This window comes from Acartia tonsa, chromosome 7 (genome assembly GCF_053477335.1).
Source record: "Acartia tonsa isolate MP-2025a chromosome 7, ASM5347733v1, whole genome shotgun sequence".
NCBI lineage: Eukaryota > Metazoa > Arthropoda > Copepoda > Calanoida > Acartiidae > Acartia > Acartia tonsa.
In genome coordinates, this window is record NC_137266.1 from 52,250,568 (window position 1) to 52,269,059 (window position 18,492).

The 18,492-nt window shown below is 31.8% G+C and overlaps 1 protein-coding gene across 1 annotated transcript; it reads left to right on the forward strand.

The window, feature by feature from the left end:
• The first annotated feature begins 335 nt into the window (after nucleotides 1-335).
• On the forward strand, nucleotides 336-18,492 carry LOC145323972 (uncharacterized). Its single transcript, XM_080166599.1, has 15 exons — nucleotides 336-697; nucleotides 1,243-1,365; nucleotides 2,705-2,903; nucleotides 4,126-4,174; nucleotides 6,553-6,677; nucleotides 8,311-8,561; nucleotides 8,887-9,116; nucleotides 9,452-9,842; nucleotides 9,973-10,037; nucleotides 11,856-12,070; nucleotides 14,763-14,879; nucleotides 15,349-15,605; nucleotides 15,878-16,059; nucleotides 16,380-16,430; nucleotides 17,883-18,492. The coding sequence occupies exons 1-15, from the start codon at nucleotides 621-623 to the stop codon at nucleotides 18,329-18,331; spliced, it is 2,781 nt and encodes a 926-aa protein (XP_080022725.1). The 5' UTR covers nucleotides 336-620; the 3' UTR covers nucleotides 18,332-18,492.

An 18,492-nucleotide genomic window follows, 5' to 3' on the forward strand; every position in this document is an offset into this window, starting at 1 on the left:
CCGTAATTATAAAAAAGCTTTGATTTCAAGATTTTTAATGTTTTTAGTCTATCAAATTTATGTATGTCGCATGAACCTGTTTTAGACTGGATCTTCTAAACATTTCCTTAGTCAATCAACTATTAACTCAGAAATTATTTTCATACTCTGTGAAATAAATATATAAATCAGCAAAGCTACTTTTTAAATGTTTAACAATCAATGGGTTAGTTGTTTGTGCAGCATGTAATTTAGTATTTTTTATACACCTTTAAAAACATCACTGGATTTTAAATGATGGAATTAAAAAATCTAATCACTATAGGTTGCACACATAATTTAGATTTAACAGTCAGAAAATTTTGTAATTGTACATTTCACACAAGGAGAAGGAAAAAAGGCAGTGAGAGAGGGGACAATGGGCTGTTTATTACACTAGTCTCCAAAGTTGTTAAGCAAATGAATAAGAAAACGTTATTATATTGGTTGAAAACAAATTGAGCTATAACTCCAAATTGGACTTATTTGCTATACAATTTAGCCATTAAAAAAAAGACTCTTAAAGTTTCTGTGAGTAAATTGGTTACAATTTTTTTCTTATCATTAAATTGCATTTTAAATGATGATTTCAGGAATTAAAAATGGATGAAAATATGGATGAAAACAAATTGGATGAAGACACAACAGTTGATGCTGATCAAGAAAAAAATATAGAAAGGTTAATACTTTTTTTTTAATTTCCATTTTCCTGTAAAAAAATTCATATGAAAACAAACATCTAGTGGGCCTCAGCCTACTTTTAAAAGGCTTTTGTCAACTATACAAACTTTTTGATCTCATTTTTATCGTTGTGTCTGACCTGTCTCAATATCACCTACAGTAAAACTAACCGATCCATTACTTTGTGTTTTAATTTTTAAAATCATTTCAAAATTAGAGGTGGGAGGTTCTGTATTTCACAAAGAATAGTTTTCTCCTATTTGATGTTGAAAAGTAAATCAACATAGATATAATATTTGTTATTAACTTTTTACAAAACAAAGGCTTACTTAAAATTGTCTTTGCCAGTTCCAAAATTCAATCAACAGAATTTGTTACATCTAATAATGTTTTAAACATTTTTGCTTAATGTGTATTTAAATGATAGATGTGTTTAATAAGTATTTGAATTACATAAATAACATTTTCTAACTGCTAGTGTGTTCACTAGAAGAATTTTTTTCTGCTTACTTACTGCTACATTTAAAATTTGTAATTCTCTAGGATATCAGCTAACAAGGACATGACTGGAGAACTGGCTGCAAGTGTTAGAACTATTTTGTCAGTGGCTGGAATAGACCAAACAACCAATGATCCTAGTTTCCAAGCACAGGAATTTGACTCAAAGTAACATTCTCCTATTTTATTAAAAGCGAAGCTTTTCTATAATTAGGGTCGGCCTGTACATCCATCTGTACATCTGTCCGTCCATCTGGAACGGATTGCTTTTTTCATTAATTTATGCAAGTTAGAATTATTCTATCTGTTTCAAACATTGCATGGTGATTACTGTAGTTAAAGAGTTAAGACTCTAGGGGGCTAGGTGTCGCTTCGGGTACTAGGTAACTAGACCTCTTTCCACGAACCTTGAAACATACATACAATACTTATGATTGCGGTGTAAAGCGTCCATTCACCCATCAGACAACCAACTCTCTGAGATGCACGACCTTTGTTTGAGAAGTCCCAACTGTGCATGGTAGCGAGTTGCGCCTGTTTTGGGCCAAGGCATTCTCCCCACTCAAACTATTTACGTCGTGCATCTGACATAGTAGCAGTGGGAACCATTTTTAACGTCTTTAGTTATGACGCGGTGTCGGGCCGAGATTCGAACCTATCACCTTCCCGACAACGAGCGGATGCGCTACGTGTTGAGCCACAGTCACGGGTTGATTACTGTAGTAGTTGGGTACAATTTATTTAGAACCTCTTTAATTGTTACAAGAATGTCCCTACATCCATTTTAAACATGTTGAATTATTTACTTTTTAACAACAAACTTTTATGTGATATGATAATTCAATTGTTCTGATTTTTAGAATACTGATTCTTAGGACAACAAAGTATAATTCTATGAGCCAAGCACCTCTATAGTCCTAAAAAATGTGAGTATGTCCTAAAACCAATATCCTGTATTTAAACATTTTTAAAACAAATTCACTTAAAATTTTGTTTCAACTAATATACATTTATATTCTGATTATTCAGTTCAGACACTATACAAGTCTAAATGTTTGTTTGTTCTACCGTTTAGAGCTTCACTGTTATGGATGTTATCATCCTTGTTTTAAATTGCATTACTGGTTATCAATCTTCATCTTAATCATTGAAAGTTTCACTACATTTGTTCCTTAGGCATAACAAGAATGACAAAATCCATAGAAACAAAGTTTTGTTTATAAAATCATACCTTGTTGTCCTAGGAATCATTATTTCTAAAATCAGATGAATAGGGTAATTTTCAAATAAGTTAATAATCTTTATTGTAACAATTATAGAGCTACTAGCCTACTACCCTTCCTATATCATACCTTACTGTTACTGAAATCCTGATAGACATTTATAAAATGCCTAATTTAACAATAAGAGCTATCTTTTACTGACTGACATACGGACTGACCCTAATTATAGACAGCTTAGCTTTTGAATACATAATTGATAAACTTATTATTTAATTTGTTTTCAGCCCTGAAACCTCCCTACTCTCCAAGGTCCGCAATTACTTTTCACAATTACTATTCACAAAGGAAGGTGCTGCAAAGTGTTCTGACCGTGCAAGCAGAATTTTAGAAATTGTGGCTGAGGCTTCTGGAATTCCTCAAATAAAAGCTTCCAGTTTGGTTTTTAAAGAAACTGCTGCTTACCTAACCAAAAAAAATAGAAAAGTAAGTAATTCACTTAAAATCTCATAAAGAATAATTATTTATTGTATCGTATTATAAGATTTAATCTTGTGATTACACAGTTTTATATACTAGTGGCTTCGCCCCTAGCCTCTAGGAGCTTTGCCCCAAGAGGTGATAAAAAAATGAACGTGAAATTTGTAAAAGGACCAAGGAAATCTTCTGCAATAAAAAAAAGGGGGGGGTATTTTTTGTTTTTTTGGGGGGTGGGGGGTGTCCCACCCCCCAGGAAAATAGCTTAAAATCATCACAGGACCAGTAGGTATAATCCCTGAAAAGTAGAGCCCAATCGGTTCAGCGGTTACTGAGATCTTAAGCTTCAGACGGACAGAGAGACATCGTTCTACTTTGTATTATAGATATTCATAGAACACTGGATATAATGAGATGCTACACATAATTTATCAGTATGGCTGAGAACCGGTTGTAATCCATCAGATATTAATCGGTTTCGTAGCGATACTGGAATAGTTATTTCTCGCATCGTATTATAAACGGCTTTCCACGGATATAGAATGTACAATTATAAGATTAAAACTAGTTTTTTTAGCCTCGTGGTGCCGAAGGCACCGGCTAAAAAAACTAGTTTTAATCTTATGATTGTACATTTCTATATTCGTAGAAAACTGGATATAATACGATGCTAGACATAGTTTTTTCGTATTCATGAGAACCGGTTCCTATCCACCGGATTCAAAGGAATACGAGAAAAACTTTTATCCCTTGATGAATGAAATAATTTTCATTTATAATCAATTCAATCATGTTTTATAACTCTGGTTAACTTTTGGGTGCTTTCCCTCAAATCAATTCTTGACCACAGAAAAGCGCCACTACCCCTTTCCAGCTGAACCAAAAATGGAATTAATTTGAAAAACATTTTTATAAATATTTTGTGATTTTGGGGGACAATGCTTTGAAGTAAGGACGACCTTTTTATCAGTCACCAAAATATCATTTTGGATTTATTTGGCATGTTAGCTGCACCTTATTCATGACCCATTTCAAAATAATTTGAGAGAATACAATCACAATTTTACATAGGAGATGAATTTTTAATATTTTGTTTGATACTACCATAATTCTGTATGCCTGAGCCTAAACCTGCAATAGCTACCCTGTACCTAATATAACCTACTCGTATTTTCAATAATTGAATAATACAAGAAAGACACTTTGAGGATAACTACTTTGATTTATTCAGGATTTGAAAGAGAGAGCAAAACAGTTTTTAGGAGGCAAAAGAAAATCTAAGGAAAGTTTACCATAAATATGTTTTAAAACAATTCATTTACAATAATTGATATCTTAATATACATATTGTCAATTATGTTCACAAGGATGAAAGCAAGTGAGAGAGCGGTATTTAAAAAAACAAAGAAAACATTAAAGGAAGCCTGCAAGAAATACACTAATTTAACTGTTGAAAGACTGCCACACATAGACCCAATAACCCAAATTTGAAGCATCCAGTTTCAATAACAAAAAAATATTTCAAATGACATTTTAGTTACATGAAAATTTTAAAACACAGAAAATTTCAAAATAAAACTACATTGCCTAGAAATAAAATTATAAGCTTAAAGTTAGGTTGCCTGTAACTGATTAGATTATTACAATCAAAACACCCATATTCATAGCCAATATAATCAAAAAAAATTCAGTTTAAGTTCCGTTGTACCAGGAGTTCTGTAGTATTTCCATCCAATCAGAAGGCCAAATCAGCTCAACAACCAATCACAGTCGAGCTTGTATAAGTTTCATTTGTTTCCGCTATAATTTTAAACGCAAATTAAACCAAATTTTTGCAGAGATTTTGACTATAAATTGTGATGTTTTTATTGTAATAATGTAATCAGTTACTGGCAACCAAAGTTTCTGACAATGATAATTTTGAGACTAGGCGACGTTATTTGATATTGAAATTTCTATCATGAGCAATGAAAAACTTTCAAATTTTCATATACCTAAAATGTCATTTTGAAATGCAAATAATTTTTTTGTTATTGAAGTTGGAGGCTCCAAATTTTGGGTATTGGGTATACTTGTGACAGTCTTTTTGTAGTTAAAGCATTTTATTTCTTGCAAGCTTCCTTTAAGGCAGAATGTTAATTCGTCCTCAGTAACATTGGTAATAAATATAAAACAAATTACTGAAACAATTATTCTAAAGTAAGAAGTTAAACTTAAAGTTATCTTGTGTGTAAATTAATATATTCATATTAAACTTTTGATATTTACCCTGTGAATATACAGTGATCCCCCCCCCCCCTTCAGGTGGACATTTCTGATTACAGAGTTGCTTCATGTAAAAGAATATTTAGTAGTTTTTAAAAAGCATGGACAGCTAAAGTTAGTTTTAGGGTGCTTTCCCATAAAGTGCATATCAAGCACTGAAAACACACTCCCTATTTTAGAAATAAAATGTAAATGAAAAGGGATAAGTTTTCATATATGCAGAACCCTTGCAGAGGTCCATAACCCAGCTGGATTTACACATGCTCTGCACTAACTCAGGATGAGTTATTAGATGTAGAACATATAGAATTTCCAAGAAATTTTAAAGATTAACAATGATGCACAAATAGCTATAATAATCAGCCAAAATTTACAAAAATGTCTTGGATTTATGACTTAATATGAGGGAAAAAGGGAAATATTTTTTTATCATTTTACTGTCTTTTTCTAGGAATTTTTTACTCTCATTTAAAGTAAAAACGAATTCTTTACTGTTTTTTTATCAAATTGCCCATTCATGTATCATAACATTGTAATTTAGATAATATCTAATTAAAATTATTATTTAGAAAAAAAATATGACTTTATCAAGGCAACATTATTTAACTCTATATTTCTATCATTTATCTTGTGGCACAAATGGGGTATTGATTCTACTTGTGGCAGTCTTTCAGCAGTAAGATTGGTGTATTTCTTGCAGGCAACCATTATCAGCACAATTAAATAATCCGCACAGCAATATTTTTTTTGTAAATGATGAGATATTATGAATGAGATGATTTAGGGTTTGATGATCAGATGTCCCTTTAAAACTCCAAATAAAATTTTTTTGGTCAACTGCAATTCAAGGTAAAATATTTCTGGTAACGATTATCTCCATAAATCTATGAATTATAAAGGTGCTAGCTGCCAACTGGCTGAACATACATATCATGCCTGCACACCGTTTAAGCAGCTTAGAAAGGACTACAAATAATCTGGAATAGCCAAAATTAAATTATGCGCAGGGAAAGCTTCATTGAAGAAAAAATGCACAAATAAGTCTTTTTTGCACATTCCTATGCACTGTCAGATAATTGTGCATTATTGATTAATGACTATTCTAGATTATATGTAGGCCATCTTTAGTCAGTTTAAATCTTGTGCGAGCATAATATATATGTTTCTTTTGGCCATTAGAAGCCTTTAGCACACCCTTTATAAATAGCTTACTTATATATTCATACATAATAAGGGTTTTTTGGTAATGTACTTAATTTCCCCCTTTAAAAATAAGATAGAAAATAAAATCATCTGCCAATTTATAATTATTATTGATTTTATCTGTTTATTCACATTTAGACAATTTAAAAAATGCTTATCAATCTTTTTATTAATATTTGGTGAACTTGACAGGAACTGCTGTCTGAACAAGAAAGGGATGAATTGCTCAATATAATCGGACAAACTTGGGAAGAGCTTGATTCAAGTGCCAAAAGTGAATTCAATGAAATCAAGAAAGAAATTAAAGACTTGCAGGTATTTCTTTTGTACAAAATGAACTGATAGAGGCCCTTACCCTGACCCAACACAAAGATATCAAATATTTCATTTAAACCAAGGTAAAACACTAAGAAACAAAAAATACCCTTCCCCCTTACTTATTGGAGGGAAGCTACTCTGTAATTCACTTTGTCCATCTGTTTGTCCGTCCGTCTGTCCATAACACTATGGAATGAATGTGATTTTCTCAGCTCATATTCAAGATAGACAGCTGAAATTTTAAGTGAAGATTCTTATGTAATATGCCCATCTAATCTATACATTGTTTTGTTCATCTGTCTGTTATTAAGAATGCTAAATTGATTCCAAGATTTTGAAGTTTTTGTGATTTTCTCAACTCCTTTTCAAGATAGAGGGCTGAAATTTTCAGGGATTAATTTATTTTACATTATACATATTTTCACTGAGGTTTATTAAGATTTGTCTAAAAATTGGATTTTAGGTTTTTGTGATTATTTGGATTGACGGCTTAAATTAACACGGATTGAATATGCACATATTTTACATATTTCCATCTAGTTTCATTAAGATTTGTATATTAATTACGGCGCTAGATCGATTCCTAGATTTTTAGTTCTTGTGATTTTAAATGTTTCACAACTTTCCCATTTTATCAAGTTTAATGTTTGTTATATTTAAATTAAATGGAGGGTTTGTTATTTTGACTCAGGTAACCAAATAAAGTATTGGACTGTATCAACCTTTCACTATAAAGGAGCCTTGCTCCGACAACACAAAATAACAAAAAGGAATATTTACGAAGTGTATATTATTCAAAGGTTTAAACAGAACTAACTACATATTATTAATTGGTAAAAATTAACAGGATAAATGGATAGCAACACAATAATTTAGTTATCATCCATAAACAAGTACATTTCCAGGCAATTAGAACTCCTATCCCTTCCCCCCTGTCCCAGAGAATGGGTTGGGACTGAAAACCCAGGTGAATAATATAATACATCAACTTTTATACAGAATTAATTTTCACCTGCCATTTAAATTTGGACACATGATTAAAATAAAATAAGGAGCATAGCTATTCCAAAACTTACGGGTTGGGCTTTTTCCTTGCTACACAAAACATTTGGTGACATTGGAAATAAGTTTAATAATGCTATTGTCAATTAAATACAATTATTTAGGTTTTTAGTATTTTAGGCAACATATAAGATGACTGAGTTTGACAAACTGTAATAATGATTGTTTATAGGGCGGTGCTACGAATTGTGATATCCATACCCTTTATGTAGCTTTAAATTGAAAGAAATTAATATTCTAAAATTTATTTCATCTACAACCCCCTCCCCCTTGACGCCTTTAGGGTAAATAACTGTTTTAACATTTTTTCACAATTTTCTTTTAAAAATTTATGCTTACATATTGCTATTTAAATAAAATATAATTAGAATATCACAATTTACAATCTCTATGATTTTTCTCATTTTTTTTTTTACTTTTCTGGAACACATTGTCATGGCAATAAAATAAATTCAATATAATTTTTATACAACTATTTATGTGCTTTTAAGTGTGTCTTAATATCTCTTATAGTTTTAGAAATAAGAGACGAGAGTTTCTGAAAAAACCTCTTAATATTTTTTTTCAGGGGAGTGTTAAACTTCTGTTAGATATGGTTGCAAATATGAATTATCTCAGAGGATGTGAATATATTCATCAACAATTTGATCTAATGTCAAACATGGATTTGGTGGAATGGGTCAATGAATTTTATCAGAATAAAAACAGATTTAGTTTATATCTAGCTGATTTCAAAGAAGAAAAAGTGAAGTCCTATCTGAGCTATGTCTATAAGAATAAATGCTCTGAAAACATGCAGCCTATGTTTCAAGCTTTTGGGTAAGATTTTGGATACATGTTACCATACTGATTTTCTAGTTTAGTATCAAAGTAACTAATCATTAAAAAAAAGTCTGACCTTTCTTTGTCTGTTTGGTAGAAACAGTTGGGGGGGAAACATTGTCTGTCATTCAATCTAAATAGAACACTACATATTTTATGCAAAAAACGTTTTTACATTATTGTTTTCATTTATTTGTTATAACAATGTAACAATGAATATCTGCTCTATCTCCAAGTCTTTGATGTTCCTTCGGGTATTGTGATTCTTGTTTAAAATTAAATCTAATTCAAAATTCATTGAAATTCTTCATACTAATTTCAGGTTCCTTGTGAATTCTAGAGAGTTATACAAGCTTATCCTTACTACTTACTATACAAATATCACTGACCATATATTTGATAAAACACCTAATTTAAATCCACTAGAAAATGTTTCAAAAGAGTTAAAAAAATGTGAAAAAGATCTTGAAGAAATGGAAAAGGCGGCAGACAGTGTTGTTGGTGTTACAGAAGGTGGTTTCATTGCAATGATGAAATCTAAAGAAAACCTGGGTAAGATAATTTTTATGACAAATTTTAAACGGGTTTTTTTGGTATGATAAAGTGATAAGAATTAACTTATGTGTATTACAACTAATCTAGGCACCCACCAATCTATAAATCTGATAGATTTAAATTTCTATGTAATAAAGCAACCTTAGATGTTTTGTTTAATAAATAAAGAAAACACATTGTTAATTGAGATTTTATCAAAACTTAACTATTAATATCTTCTTACTTTATTAGAAATGTATTGGAAAGAAAGTACTATATTATAAAGTGATTAAATTTTCATAAATGATCAAATATTATTCTCTATTTGAGCCTTTTATTTTCTTTAACTTTAGGTTTTGTTCCAAGATTTCAAGACATATCTGATGATAACTATGTTGGAGACTTCAGTCAAAATTATTTAGTTATGATGCCAATGGATGAAAATGAGAAATACAAATTATTTTCCAATGAAGGCAAGGAAGCTTTGCAATCACCAAGGCCATTATTCATAAAATGCAAATCTACAAATGATGATTATGAGACCATTGTTGCTATGAAGGATGGAGTTGTTCACCGAGCTACAGGATTCAGGACAAAGTTCAAAAATGGCTCTGAATGTTTAGGGAAAGTAACATCAACAAATGTTCTAATTCTGTACATCAAGGCAGTCAGTAAGGAAATGGAGATTTATTCAAATGGCAATGTAAGTCAATGGAAGAAAGAATTAGTTTGGAAAGATTCAAAGTGAGTATTTTAATAGATCTTGATTGATAATTGACTTTAATGTATTTATGTGATATTTTTTTTTATTTTTTAGGCTAATATTCTTGTTTAAAGTCTAAAATCGAAATCATACTGAAAAGTTTTTTTTAAGGGAGAAAAAGAGGTTCACTGAATATTTTGGACAAACTCCTGAATATTATATAATACATCCTAAAGGTAAAGTAAAAATTTAAATTACTGTTTTAAACAAAAGGGGAAGTTTCATGAAATGCATTTGAACTTAATTTAGTGAACCACATATTTTGTGCTAGTTACTGGGTTAAACTATATTTATATGGCATATATTTGAAAGAATTTCAATTTTCTACCACGTAGTTTTGAAAATATAAAGACTTGAAAATCTCTTGTTGTGATATACGACGCAATTTAAAAAGACAATTTTCAAGTCTTGATATTTTAAAATCTACGTGGTAGAAAATTGTAATTCTTTCAAACATATGCTATATAAATGTAGTTTAACCAATTCACCATGAAAAAATATGCGGTTCACTAAACTAAGTTCATGTGCCTTTTGTGAAACTACCCCTTTAATTAATCCCAATTTATAAAAGAAATTGGGCGCTTTCCCTTTTAAGCCTGGAAGTAAATCAAAAATAATATCAGTCAATAATGCTATGGGGAAAATGGGAATTACTCAGCTCCTATAAAAGATGAAACTTTTTGACAACATTCCCATCACATAGGAGAACAACTAACTCTAAAACATTAATGGCGGTCGGACTGCTCTTTAGCAGGCTTTGGGCTAGTTTTACATTTTTCACATTTTTATATCTTTGGTGTTTATAGTTTGAATTTAAAATTGTTTTAGTAATATTAAAATTTAAATTTCCATTGTTTACAGAAAACATCCATGGCAGTTGGACTGCTTTTTAGCAGGTTTTTGGCTATTTTTTATTTCTTGCTTTTCTCCTAAATCTGGTGTAATAGTCAGATTTTCAACAGTTTTCAGTTAAGAATATCAAAATGAAATTTACTGCCTCCTCAACCGCTGGCAGGCCCAGGTCAAGATGTACCTGTCCAAGCTGGTGAAGTTCTCCTTGATAGTGGCAATAAGGAAGGTCTTTGTGATATGGGCACATCTATTGGTGCATGCTTCAAAGTAGCCCCAGGCCCAAAAGTCCATTGAATTAAGATCAGGCTGCTGGGAGGCCACTTTTCCTTAGGAACGTGAGTAAGTGAGAAGTGTTAAGCTAAAATGATTTTTTCTACTATTTGGGAAATTCCATGACAATTCAGCTAGGGTTGTCAGTACAATCCATAGTCTATAATGAGTTGAAAGTTCCCTGTATATGGGTCCCTGAAATAAAGAACAGAGAAATTTTTTTGATTTTTGACATTGTTGACATCTTTAAATCTGCTTTGCTGGAGTACTACGGCCAAGCCATTTCAGATAGAGAGCTCTAATCTTTTCTAGTGGTTTACTTATCTATCTAACAGTATCTCCAGTGTTCCCTTGTCGAGAATCAAGATTAAACCACCAGCGCATTTCGAATCTGCCTTGTTGAACCTATGCGGATCAGCTCGTGGTACACATCCTCCATCGTCCAAAGATTTATATAGGCAAAAAGTTCTTATCTAAGCTTTTTATAGTGAGTTTAAACATTCTGATCAGTCAAGTAGTTTTGGGGCTATGGATGTTTAATCTAGAGCATCATCCATTGTAATGGGATTAAGTACTCTAACACCCAAGGATATTAGGTTAAGTAACATCCATCAGACAAACAACCCTTTGATAGCACAACCTTTGTCTGAGAAGTCCAAACTGTGCATGGTAGTGAGTTGCGCCAAGGTTTTTGGGCAAAGGCATTCCCCCATCCCTTACAATTTATGTTGCACACCCGACACAGCAGCAGTAGGAAACATTTTTAACATCTTTAGTTATGATACGTTGTCACCCGTGATTTGAACCTATCACCCTGGCGACGAGCAGATGCAATCGAGGGTATATTATAATTTTAAATATAATTCTTTCAGTTGCCAAGCGGATAAAAGATAAGCCTGGAGTGGATAATAAGGACAAGAAAATAAAGCTATGGTTGACAGGGCACAGACCTTTGTTGGCTCAGAGACTGGAAGAGAGTGGTTGTATGCTCCAGTTCCTGGATAACACTTCTGGACCAAGCCCACTTTCAGTTATTAGCCAATGCTATAAGCAATTAGGTTTAATATTGTTGAAAGAGAAAGTTGAGGTAAGAAGATGTAAATTATAAACATCTATAATACAAAGTAGCTTGATGTCTGTCCGTCCATCCATCTGTCCTTTAAGATCTTGGTAACCACTGAACCGATTGGATTCTACTCTTCAGGGAATATATCTAATGGTCCAGTGGTGTTTTTTTAAGCTTCACCCCTATCCCCCACAAAAGATTTTTTTTGGGCAGGTAATTAAAACTTTGGTGGTCGCACTAACATAGGTACCTAATTTGTTTTCCAGCACACTGTGTTCCAGAAATCCCGAAAAATGACAAAAAATCATAGAGAGTGTATATTTGAACATTTTAATAAAATTTTATTTAAAAAGCAATAAGTATACATATATCTTTTAAAATAATAGTGAAAAATACTTATAATAGGGGTTTTACACAAAGGGCGTCAAGGGGGGTGTAAAGATAGTCTAATAAGCACATTTCAGAAGCTGTAACTTCCTTTGTTTTTGAGCTACATTGACGGGAATTATATCAAAAGATATTGCACAACCCAATAATCAATGTTAGGTAACCCTTAACAGTCGGGGGGGGGGGGCGACCCCCCCCCCCTTACAGGTATTTTCTATCTCATTTTCTGTGTGTGAAAGATATAGAGCTTTAACTGAGTGACTTGTTTAAAATGGGCACGACACATACCTGAAAGTTGAATATCTCCATCCTGGCGGGCACAGGATGCCAGGATACCTGGCAGGTTCATACAGGTAAAGAGCAAAAATATTTTTTCATGACTTAAACTTAGCATTTCATCTTACCAAATACTAAAATATCCTATAATACTACATCCCAATATGAAATCTAGTTGTTCAAGTAAATTTCCGGTTCCAGGTATTATCCTGGAGGTCCTGCAGGTCTCAAGAAATCTTTAATTAGCTCCTGTTACCTCAATTTTTGACTTAGAGACTTCAAATTTTAAACTTAAGCTAATCTAACAACATTACACGACCAACTAAAATTTAATGAAAATCTGCAGCCGTTTTACCACAGACTGCTGCCCCTGAAATTTATATTTTGAGATTTCTAATACAAAGTTTACATACAGATCAGTCAATTTCTTACTCATTTTCTGTGTGTTTTTTTTAGCAGGGAGGGATGGAACAATGGGCTGTTTATTTTTCTAGTCCACAATGTTTTATAATAGTGTTTTCTCATTTGTAGGCATAACAACTTTTAGACTTTATTAATTTGATTGGTTGGTTTATTAGTTGAGTGTCCAAACATTTCAACAACTAATTGTAATTTATAGAAGGGGCAATTTTGTGTATTAGCATTGGGGATATACATTAATTTATCGGCAATTGTCTTATCCCTTTAGATCATAGATATGTAAGACTTTAATTTTTATTTACATTTTACTTTAAAGGAAACAGTTTCTATCTTAATCAACATAAATTCTACTCTTCTTTGTTAATAAGTATGAAAGAACCTTTTGTGAAAGGTTGCTCAATAAAAGGGAAAAGGGAGTATATAATGTTAAAAATATAAAATCAGAATATTTTTTCTTGATCAAGCAAAACATAAACAAAATTTTTAGACTTCTAGCTTTAATGGGATCCAAGATTAATATATATCAAGCAACCCCCCCCCCTCCCCCCCCCCTAATAAAAAGGTATAGTTCAGATAAGAGCTTAAACATTATTGGATAATCATTTATTTGATTTTAAAACTTTTCTTTACTTTAAGTTTAATTGAATAGGTGTTTTAAGTAATAAGAAATATATATATCACTTTTATGACTTTAAAATTGTTATTTTTTGGTTAACCCTAGTTACTTAAGAGCTTAAAAAAGCAAACTTCGCTAGATTTCGGGAGATTAGGCTAAGGTTCTATGATATTATACATAGTTCTAATTTACTCATACGAGAGGATTTTATTGCCATCCTTTGCCATTTTTAGTTCTGGACCCAAACGTAAAATTTTCATTTCAAGAAAATTGTTTATCTTACAAGAAACGGGTATGTCTAGAAAAGTACCTACAATTACAACAAAAAATGGAGATTTGACTTCTTTTAAAGGCTAAACGTATGAATTATTATATACTGATTCCAAAAATATATAATACTCAAAAATAGCTTTAAAAATAAAGGGTTCACACTGATTTGAAATGTAGTTTAGTTGACCGAAAAAATAGTTGTTTACTTTGATGAAAAGGAACTTAATTCCAAACCTCTGGTGTAATTACACATCAAATTCTTATTTTTCATAGTAAAGAGCTAATTCTTTCGGCTTTATTTCCAAAAACTTGTGTATATTACTAAACAATTGTTTAAAAGTGTATTTTCCAAAATGTAAAAATCGATTTTTTGTCACTGTCAGGAACATAGTGCAGCAGGTAATTCTAACTTTGATGGTCGCACCACCACAGCAACTTATTTTTTTTTACCTCTTTGGGCAAAGCCCTTGGAGGCTAGGGGCGAAGCTGCTTTTATACACCGTGATAATAATTCTTTTATATGTTACATGTCAACTTGGTATATAAAATAATTCATGTTTTTTTCTTCAAATAATTAATGATGTAAGAGGAAATAAAGTGTGATTTTTTATGTGAGGAAAAAAAAAGGGGAGGGTGAAGTATTTTTAATTGCTTTTAAATGGTTCTTTCTCAATTTATAAGTGTTTAAGAATGATGTCATGTATTATGAACTATTTTTGTAACTAAGTAAGTATATTCTTTTAGGGTTCAGACAAGAAAAAAAAGGATTTCTTAGAGATAATGCAAGAGGATAGAGATTCTTTTACTACAGATGCAGCTGTTGACTTCAATGAGCTGAAGACAAAATATGTAAAAACAAAGGTATAGGCAACAAATATTTATTCCTAACTAATCACTGCATAAATGGTAGTGTGATTGATTGAAGTCAGGGGGGTGGTGGCTTTGAATCTGGTCTATAGTGCATCATACTAGAGACTTTAAAAATGGTACCTGTTGCTACTATGTTTGGTGTTTGACTCTAATAGTGAGAGATAAGGAGAATGCCTTTGTCATATAACAGGGGCAACTCACAGGATAACCAGACTTAGGGTTGATGTTTGATTGTTTGAATGTTATTTAACCTTGTTATTCTACATCATTTGAGTATCACATATTGTGCAATGTTTTGAATATCTTCCTTGGAATTTACCCAGCAATTAAGACTTTGACTACTATACTAACTTGATCATGCTAGAGGCAGATGAAAATGCTCTTGAATATTTTGTGAGTTTTAATTACAAAATATTTTCTAGAAATAATATACACATTAATAAGAATTGTTCTATTATAGTTTGAACTTCAAACAACTCTGGAAATGTTACATGAACTATGGCCTTCTTCTAACTTCAAGTGGATCCTAGATAAAGTGGATGGAATGCTCTCACAATCTGATGTGTTACCTTTATGGGCTTCAATGTTTCACAGAGGTATCGGTGATTTTCAAGACAAAAAAAATTATTTTGATGAATATAAGATTGGAGAGTTTCTGAAAAAAATATTCCACAAGAAATGTGAGCAATCTTTAGAACCACTGTATAGCGCTCATAGGTAAGAATAGCTTAAATTATAAAGATGTGGAATGTGTAATGTGTGATGTCATAAAAACCCATCTCTTGTTTATGGGTTTTCTTTCCCACTTCTCCTCTCGCCCTTCCGTTTAGTCCTATTTTTTTATGACGTCACACATGACATTTCTGCATCGTCTTAAATTACTGATTTATTAGATTACTAATGAAATGATTACTTATGAAATTAATTTAGGCATCTTAAAAATAAATAAGAATGATCAAAAAAAAATGCAAGTTTTATCTTCATTTCAGGTTCCTAATCTATTCAAAATCATTGTACTCTCTCCTTCACCTTACCTATTTGGCATTTGTTCCTGAGAAATTCCTGGAGGAGCTACCTGGCCTTAATCCTTTTGAAGAGGCCATTGAAGAAATAGAAGCCACAGAGTTGTGTGTGAGGAAAATAACTGATGTTTGTAATTCAGTGCTTTCAGGTAGGAATCATCTTAGGATTATTAATCCTTTTTAGATCATGTGTAAGGCTTTAAAAATGAGTTAATGATTAGAATATCAATTAGTGCTAAAAAGTACTTGTTCTTGGCAGATTTTTTTTGGTTTCTCTTGAAAAAATTTCTTCTATTTTGCAATTTACTGTTTCAGACTGTATAGGACTATTTTGATGTGTATTGCTTGAAACTCATTAAATTAAAAAAATTATCTCTTTAAATTAAGGTTTAATTTTAATTTTAAGCTGCATTCGCTTCAGGCTTTCTTTAGAGGTATTTAACTAAAAGAAATAAATTCCATGTTATAGGATTTTTTGAAGCTGCTTTGACTGCCAAGCCTGAATGGAAACCTCATCTATGTAAGTATCATTAGACATCCTATTTTATAAAGTAGTAAGCGTTTTTTGTCTGTCCCAAAGGATCTTGCTAACCGCTGAACCTGTAAGGTTCTCCTTTACAGTGAAGCTTCCTATAGGTCCTGGGAAGGTTTTAAACTATTTTTGGGGAGGGTGTCTTCATCCCTCTCCTCCCCCCCCAAAAAAAAAAATATTTTTTACTCTTTTGAAACTCAAGTTTAAAATGGGATTAATTTCCCCCTCTTACCTTAAGTGCCCCTATAGGCTTTTAGGGGACGTAGCCGTTAGTTTGTATGTAAAGAAATTTATTTTCTAATCACCTTTAGAGATATACAGATTGACCAAAAATGTCCTGTTATCAAAAACATCACAGTTATGTGGCTTAATTTTGCAGCTTTTTGAGAGAAAAAAATTAAAACTAGATATCAGCATATTTTTGTCTATATCTGTTATGAACTAAGTTCAGCAAGATCTCATAAACAGCTGGACCATAACATTGGAATTATTTAATTATTCATCTGCTGAAGACATAAATTACCACACCTCTAAGAAAATTCACTAAATGACCAGAAAAATAAATTATGCCTTCAGTGTTTCTTGAATACTTACAAATAAAATAACAAACAAGGATAACAACATCCATAGATACGCAGCTCAACAAATCAGACAGACAAATAAAAACTGACTGATTCTTAGAAAACCTAGAATTATTTTAAAAATCAGCGTAAATATGTCTAAAAAAATCTGGTTACAAGCATTAATTCAACTTTTAGGAGGGTCAAAGGTGCCCCCCCCCAAAAAAAAAAAAAAAATTCCCCCAAGAGGTAAAATTTACATTGAGAAGGGGGAGGGGAGGCAGAGTAAAACCCCATATTACAGGTTTTAAAATGTAAGAAAAAGTGCATATTGACTAGAAAATATCATTTAAAACAAGGATGACAACATCCATAAAAGTGAAGCTCTAAAATGAAGTGAAGGACAAAGGGACATTAACACTTGTAGAGTGTCAGAACTGAAAATAATCATATTGTAAATGAATAAGAGTCAAAGCAAAATTGTGAGTAAATTTGTCCCAGGAATCAATATACCAAAAATCAGAACAATCGGATAATAAGATCACATAAAAATTTGTTGTTAAAAAAGTAAAAAATCAACATGTTTAAAATAAATGTACGGACATTCTGGTAGTGGTTATAGAGTTGCTACGCTTTCTAAATCTTACCTATTTACTACAGGAATCACCATGCAAAGTTTGAAATTGATAAGACAATTCTAACATGCCTAAATTAACAAAAAAAGGTATCTGTCTCAGACGTACAGACCGACCCTAATTATAGAAAAGCTTCGCATTTAAAAACTCTTATCAATATAAATTTTAGACATTATACTTACTGCAGTGTCCGACTGATATACATAAATGAATCATATAAAAGCTAATAAACAAAATTGATCTAGGTTATGTCCCTGATTTTGCTGACATACCAAGAACTGATGAGAACTTTGTTAAAGATGAATCCTTTGCAGTATTGCAATATGGTGGGTCATATAGCAATAAGAAGGATAAGAAGGTGTATCAAACACAGGAAATACCAGGGTTCACAAGATTATATGAAACAGATGCAAAGACAGAGAGTATTTATAGATATGAAGATAACAAACTACAAGATGGAGGTTACAGAGCTATATTTAATGATGGAAATAGTTGCTTTGGGCAACGTAAATTTGCTAAAAGTGAAGATGATGGGGAGGAGAATAGGCAATATCGTTTATTCAAATTTGCTGCTAGTGGGAATATTGAGTATCAGGAAAAGATTTGGGCACATGGTAAGGATAAAGGATGGAGATTACTCACTAAATATAAATTTAATCCTGACAAACTTGAGTGGAACAAAGTTGATTTGTAAATTGATTATTATTTGATTTATTGATTCATTGATTGACGTTCATAATAGGTAGCTATGATCGTTAATTTAGGTATGTTAGAATAGCTCTTCTGATTTTAAACTTAGCAAAAATGATTCCTATATTGGTTATTAGCGGCTTCGCCCCTAGAGGCCTCTTGTTG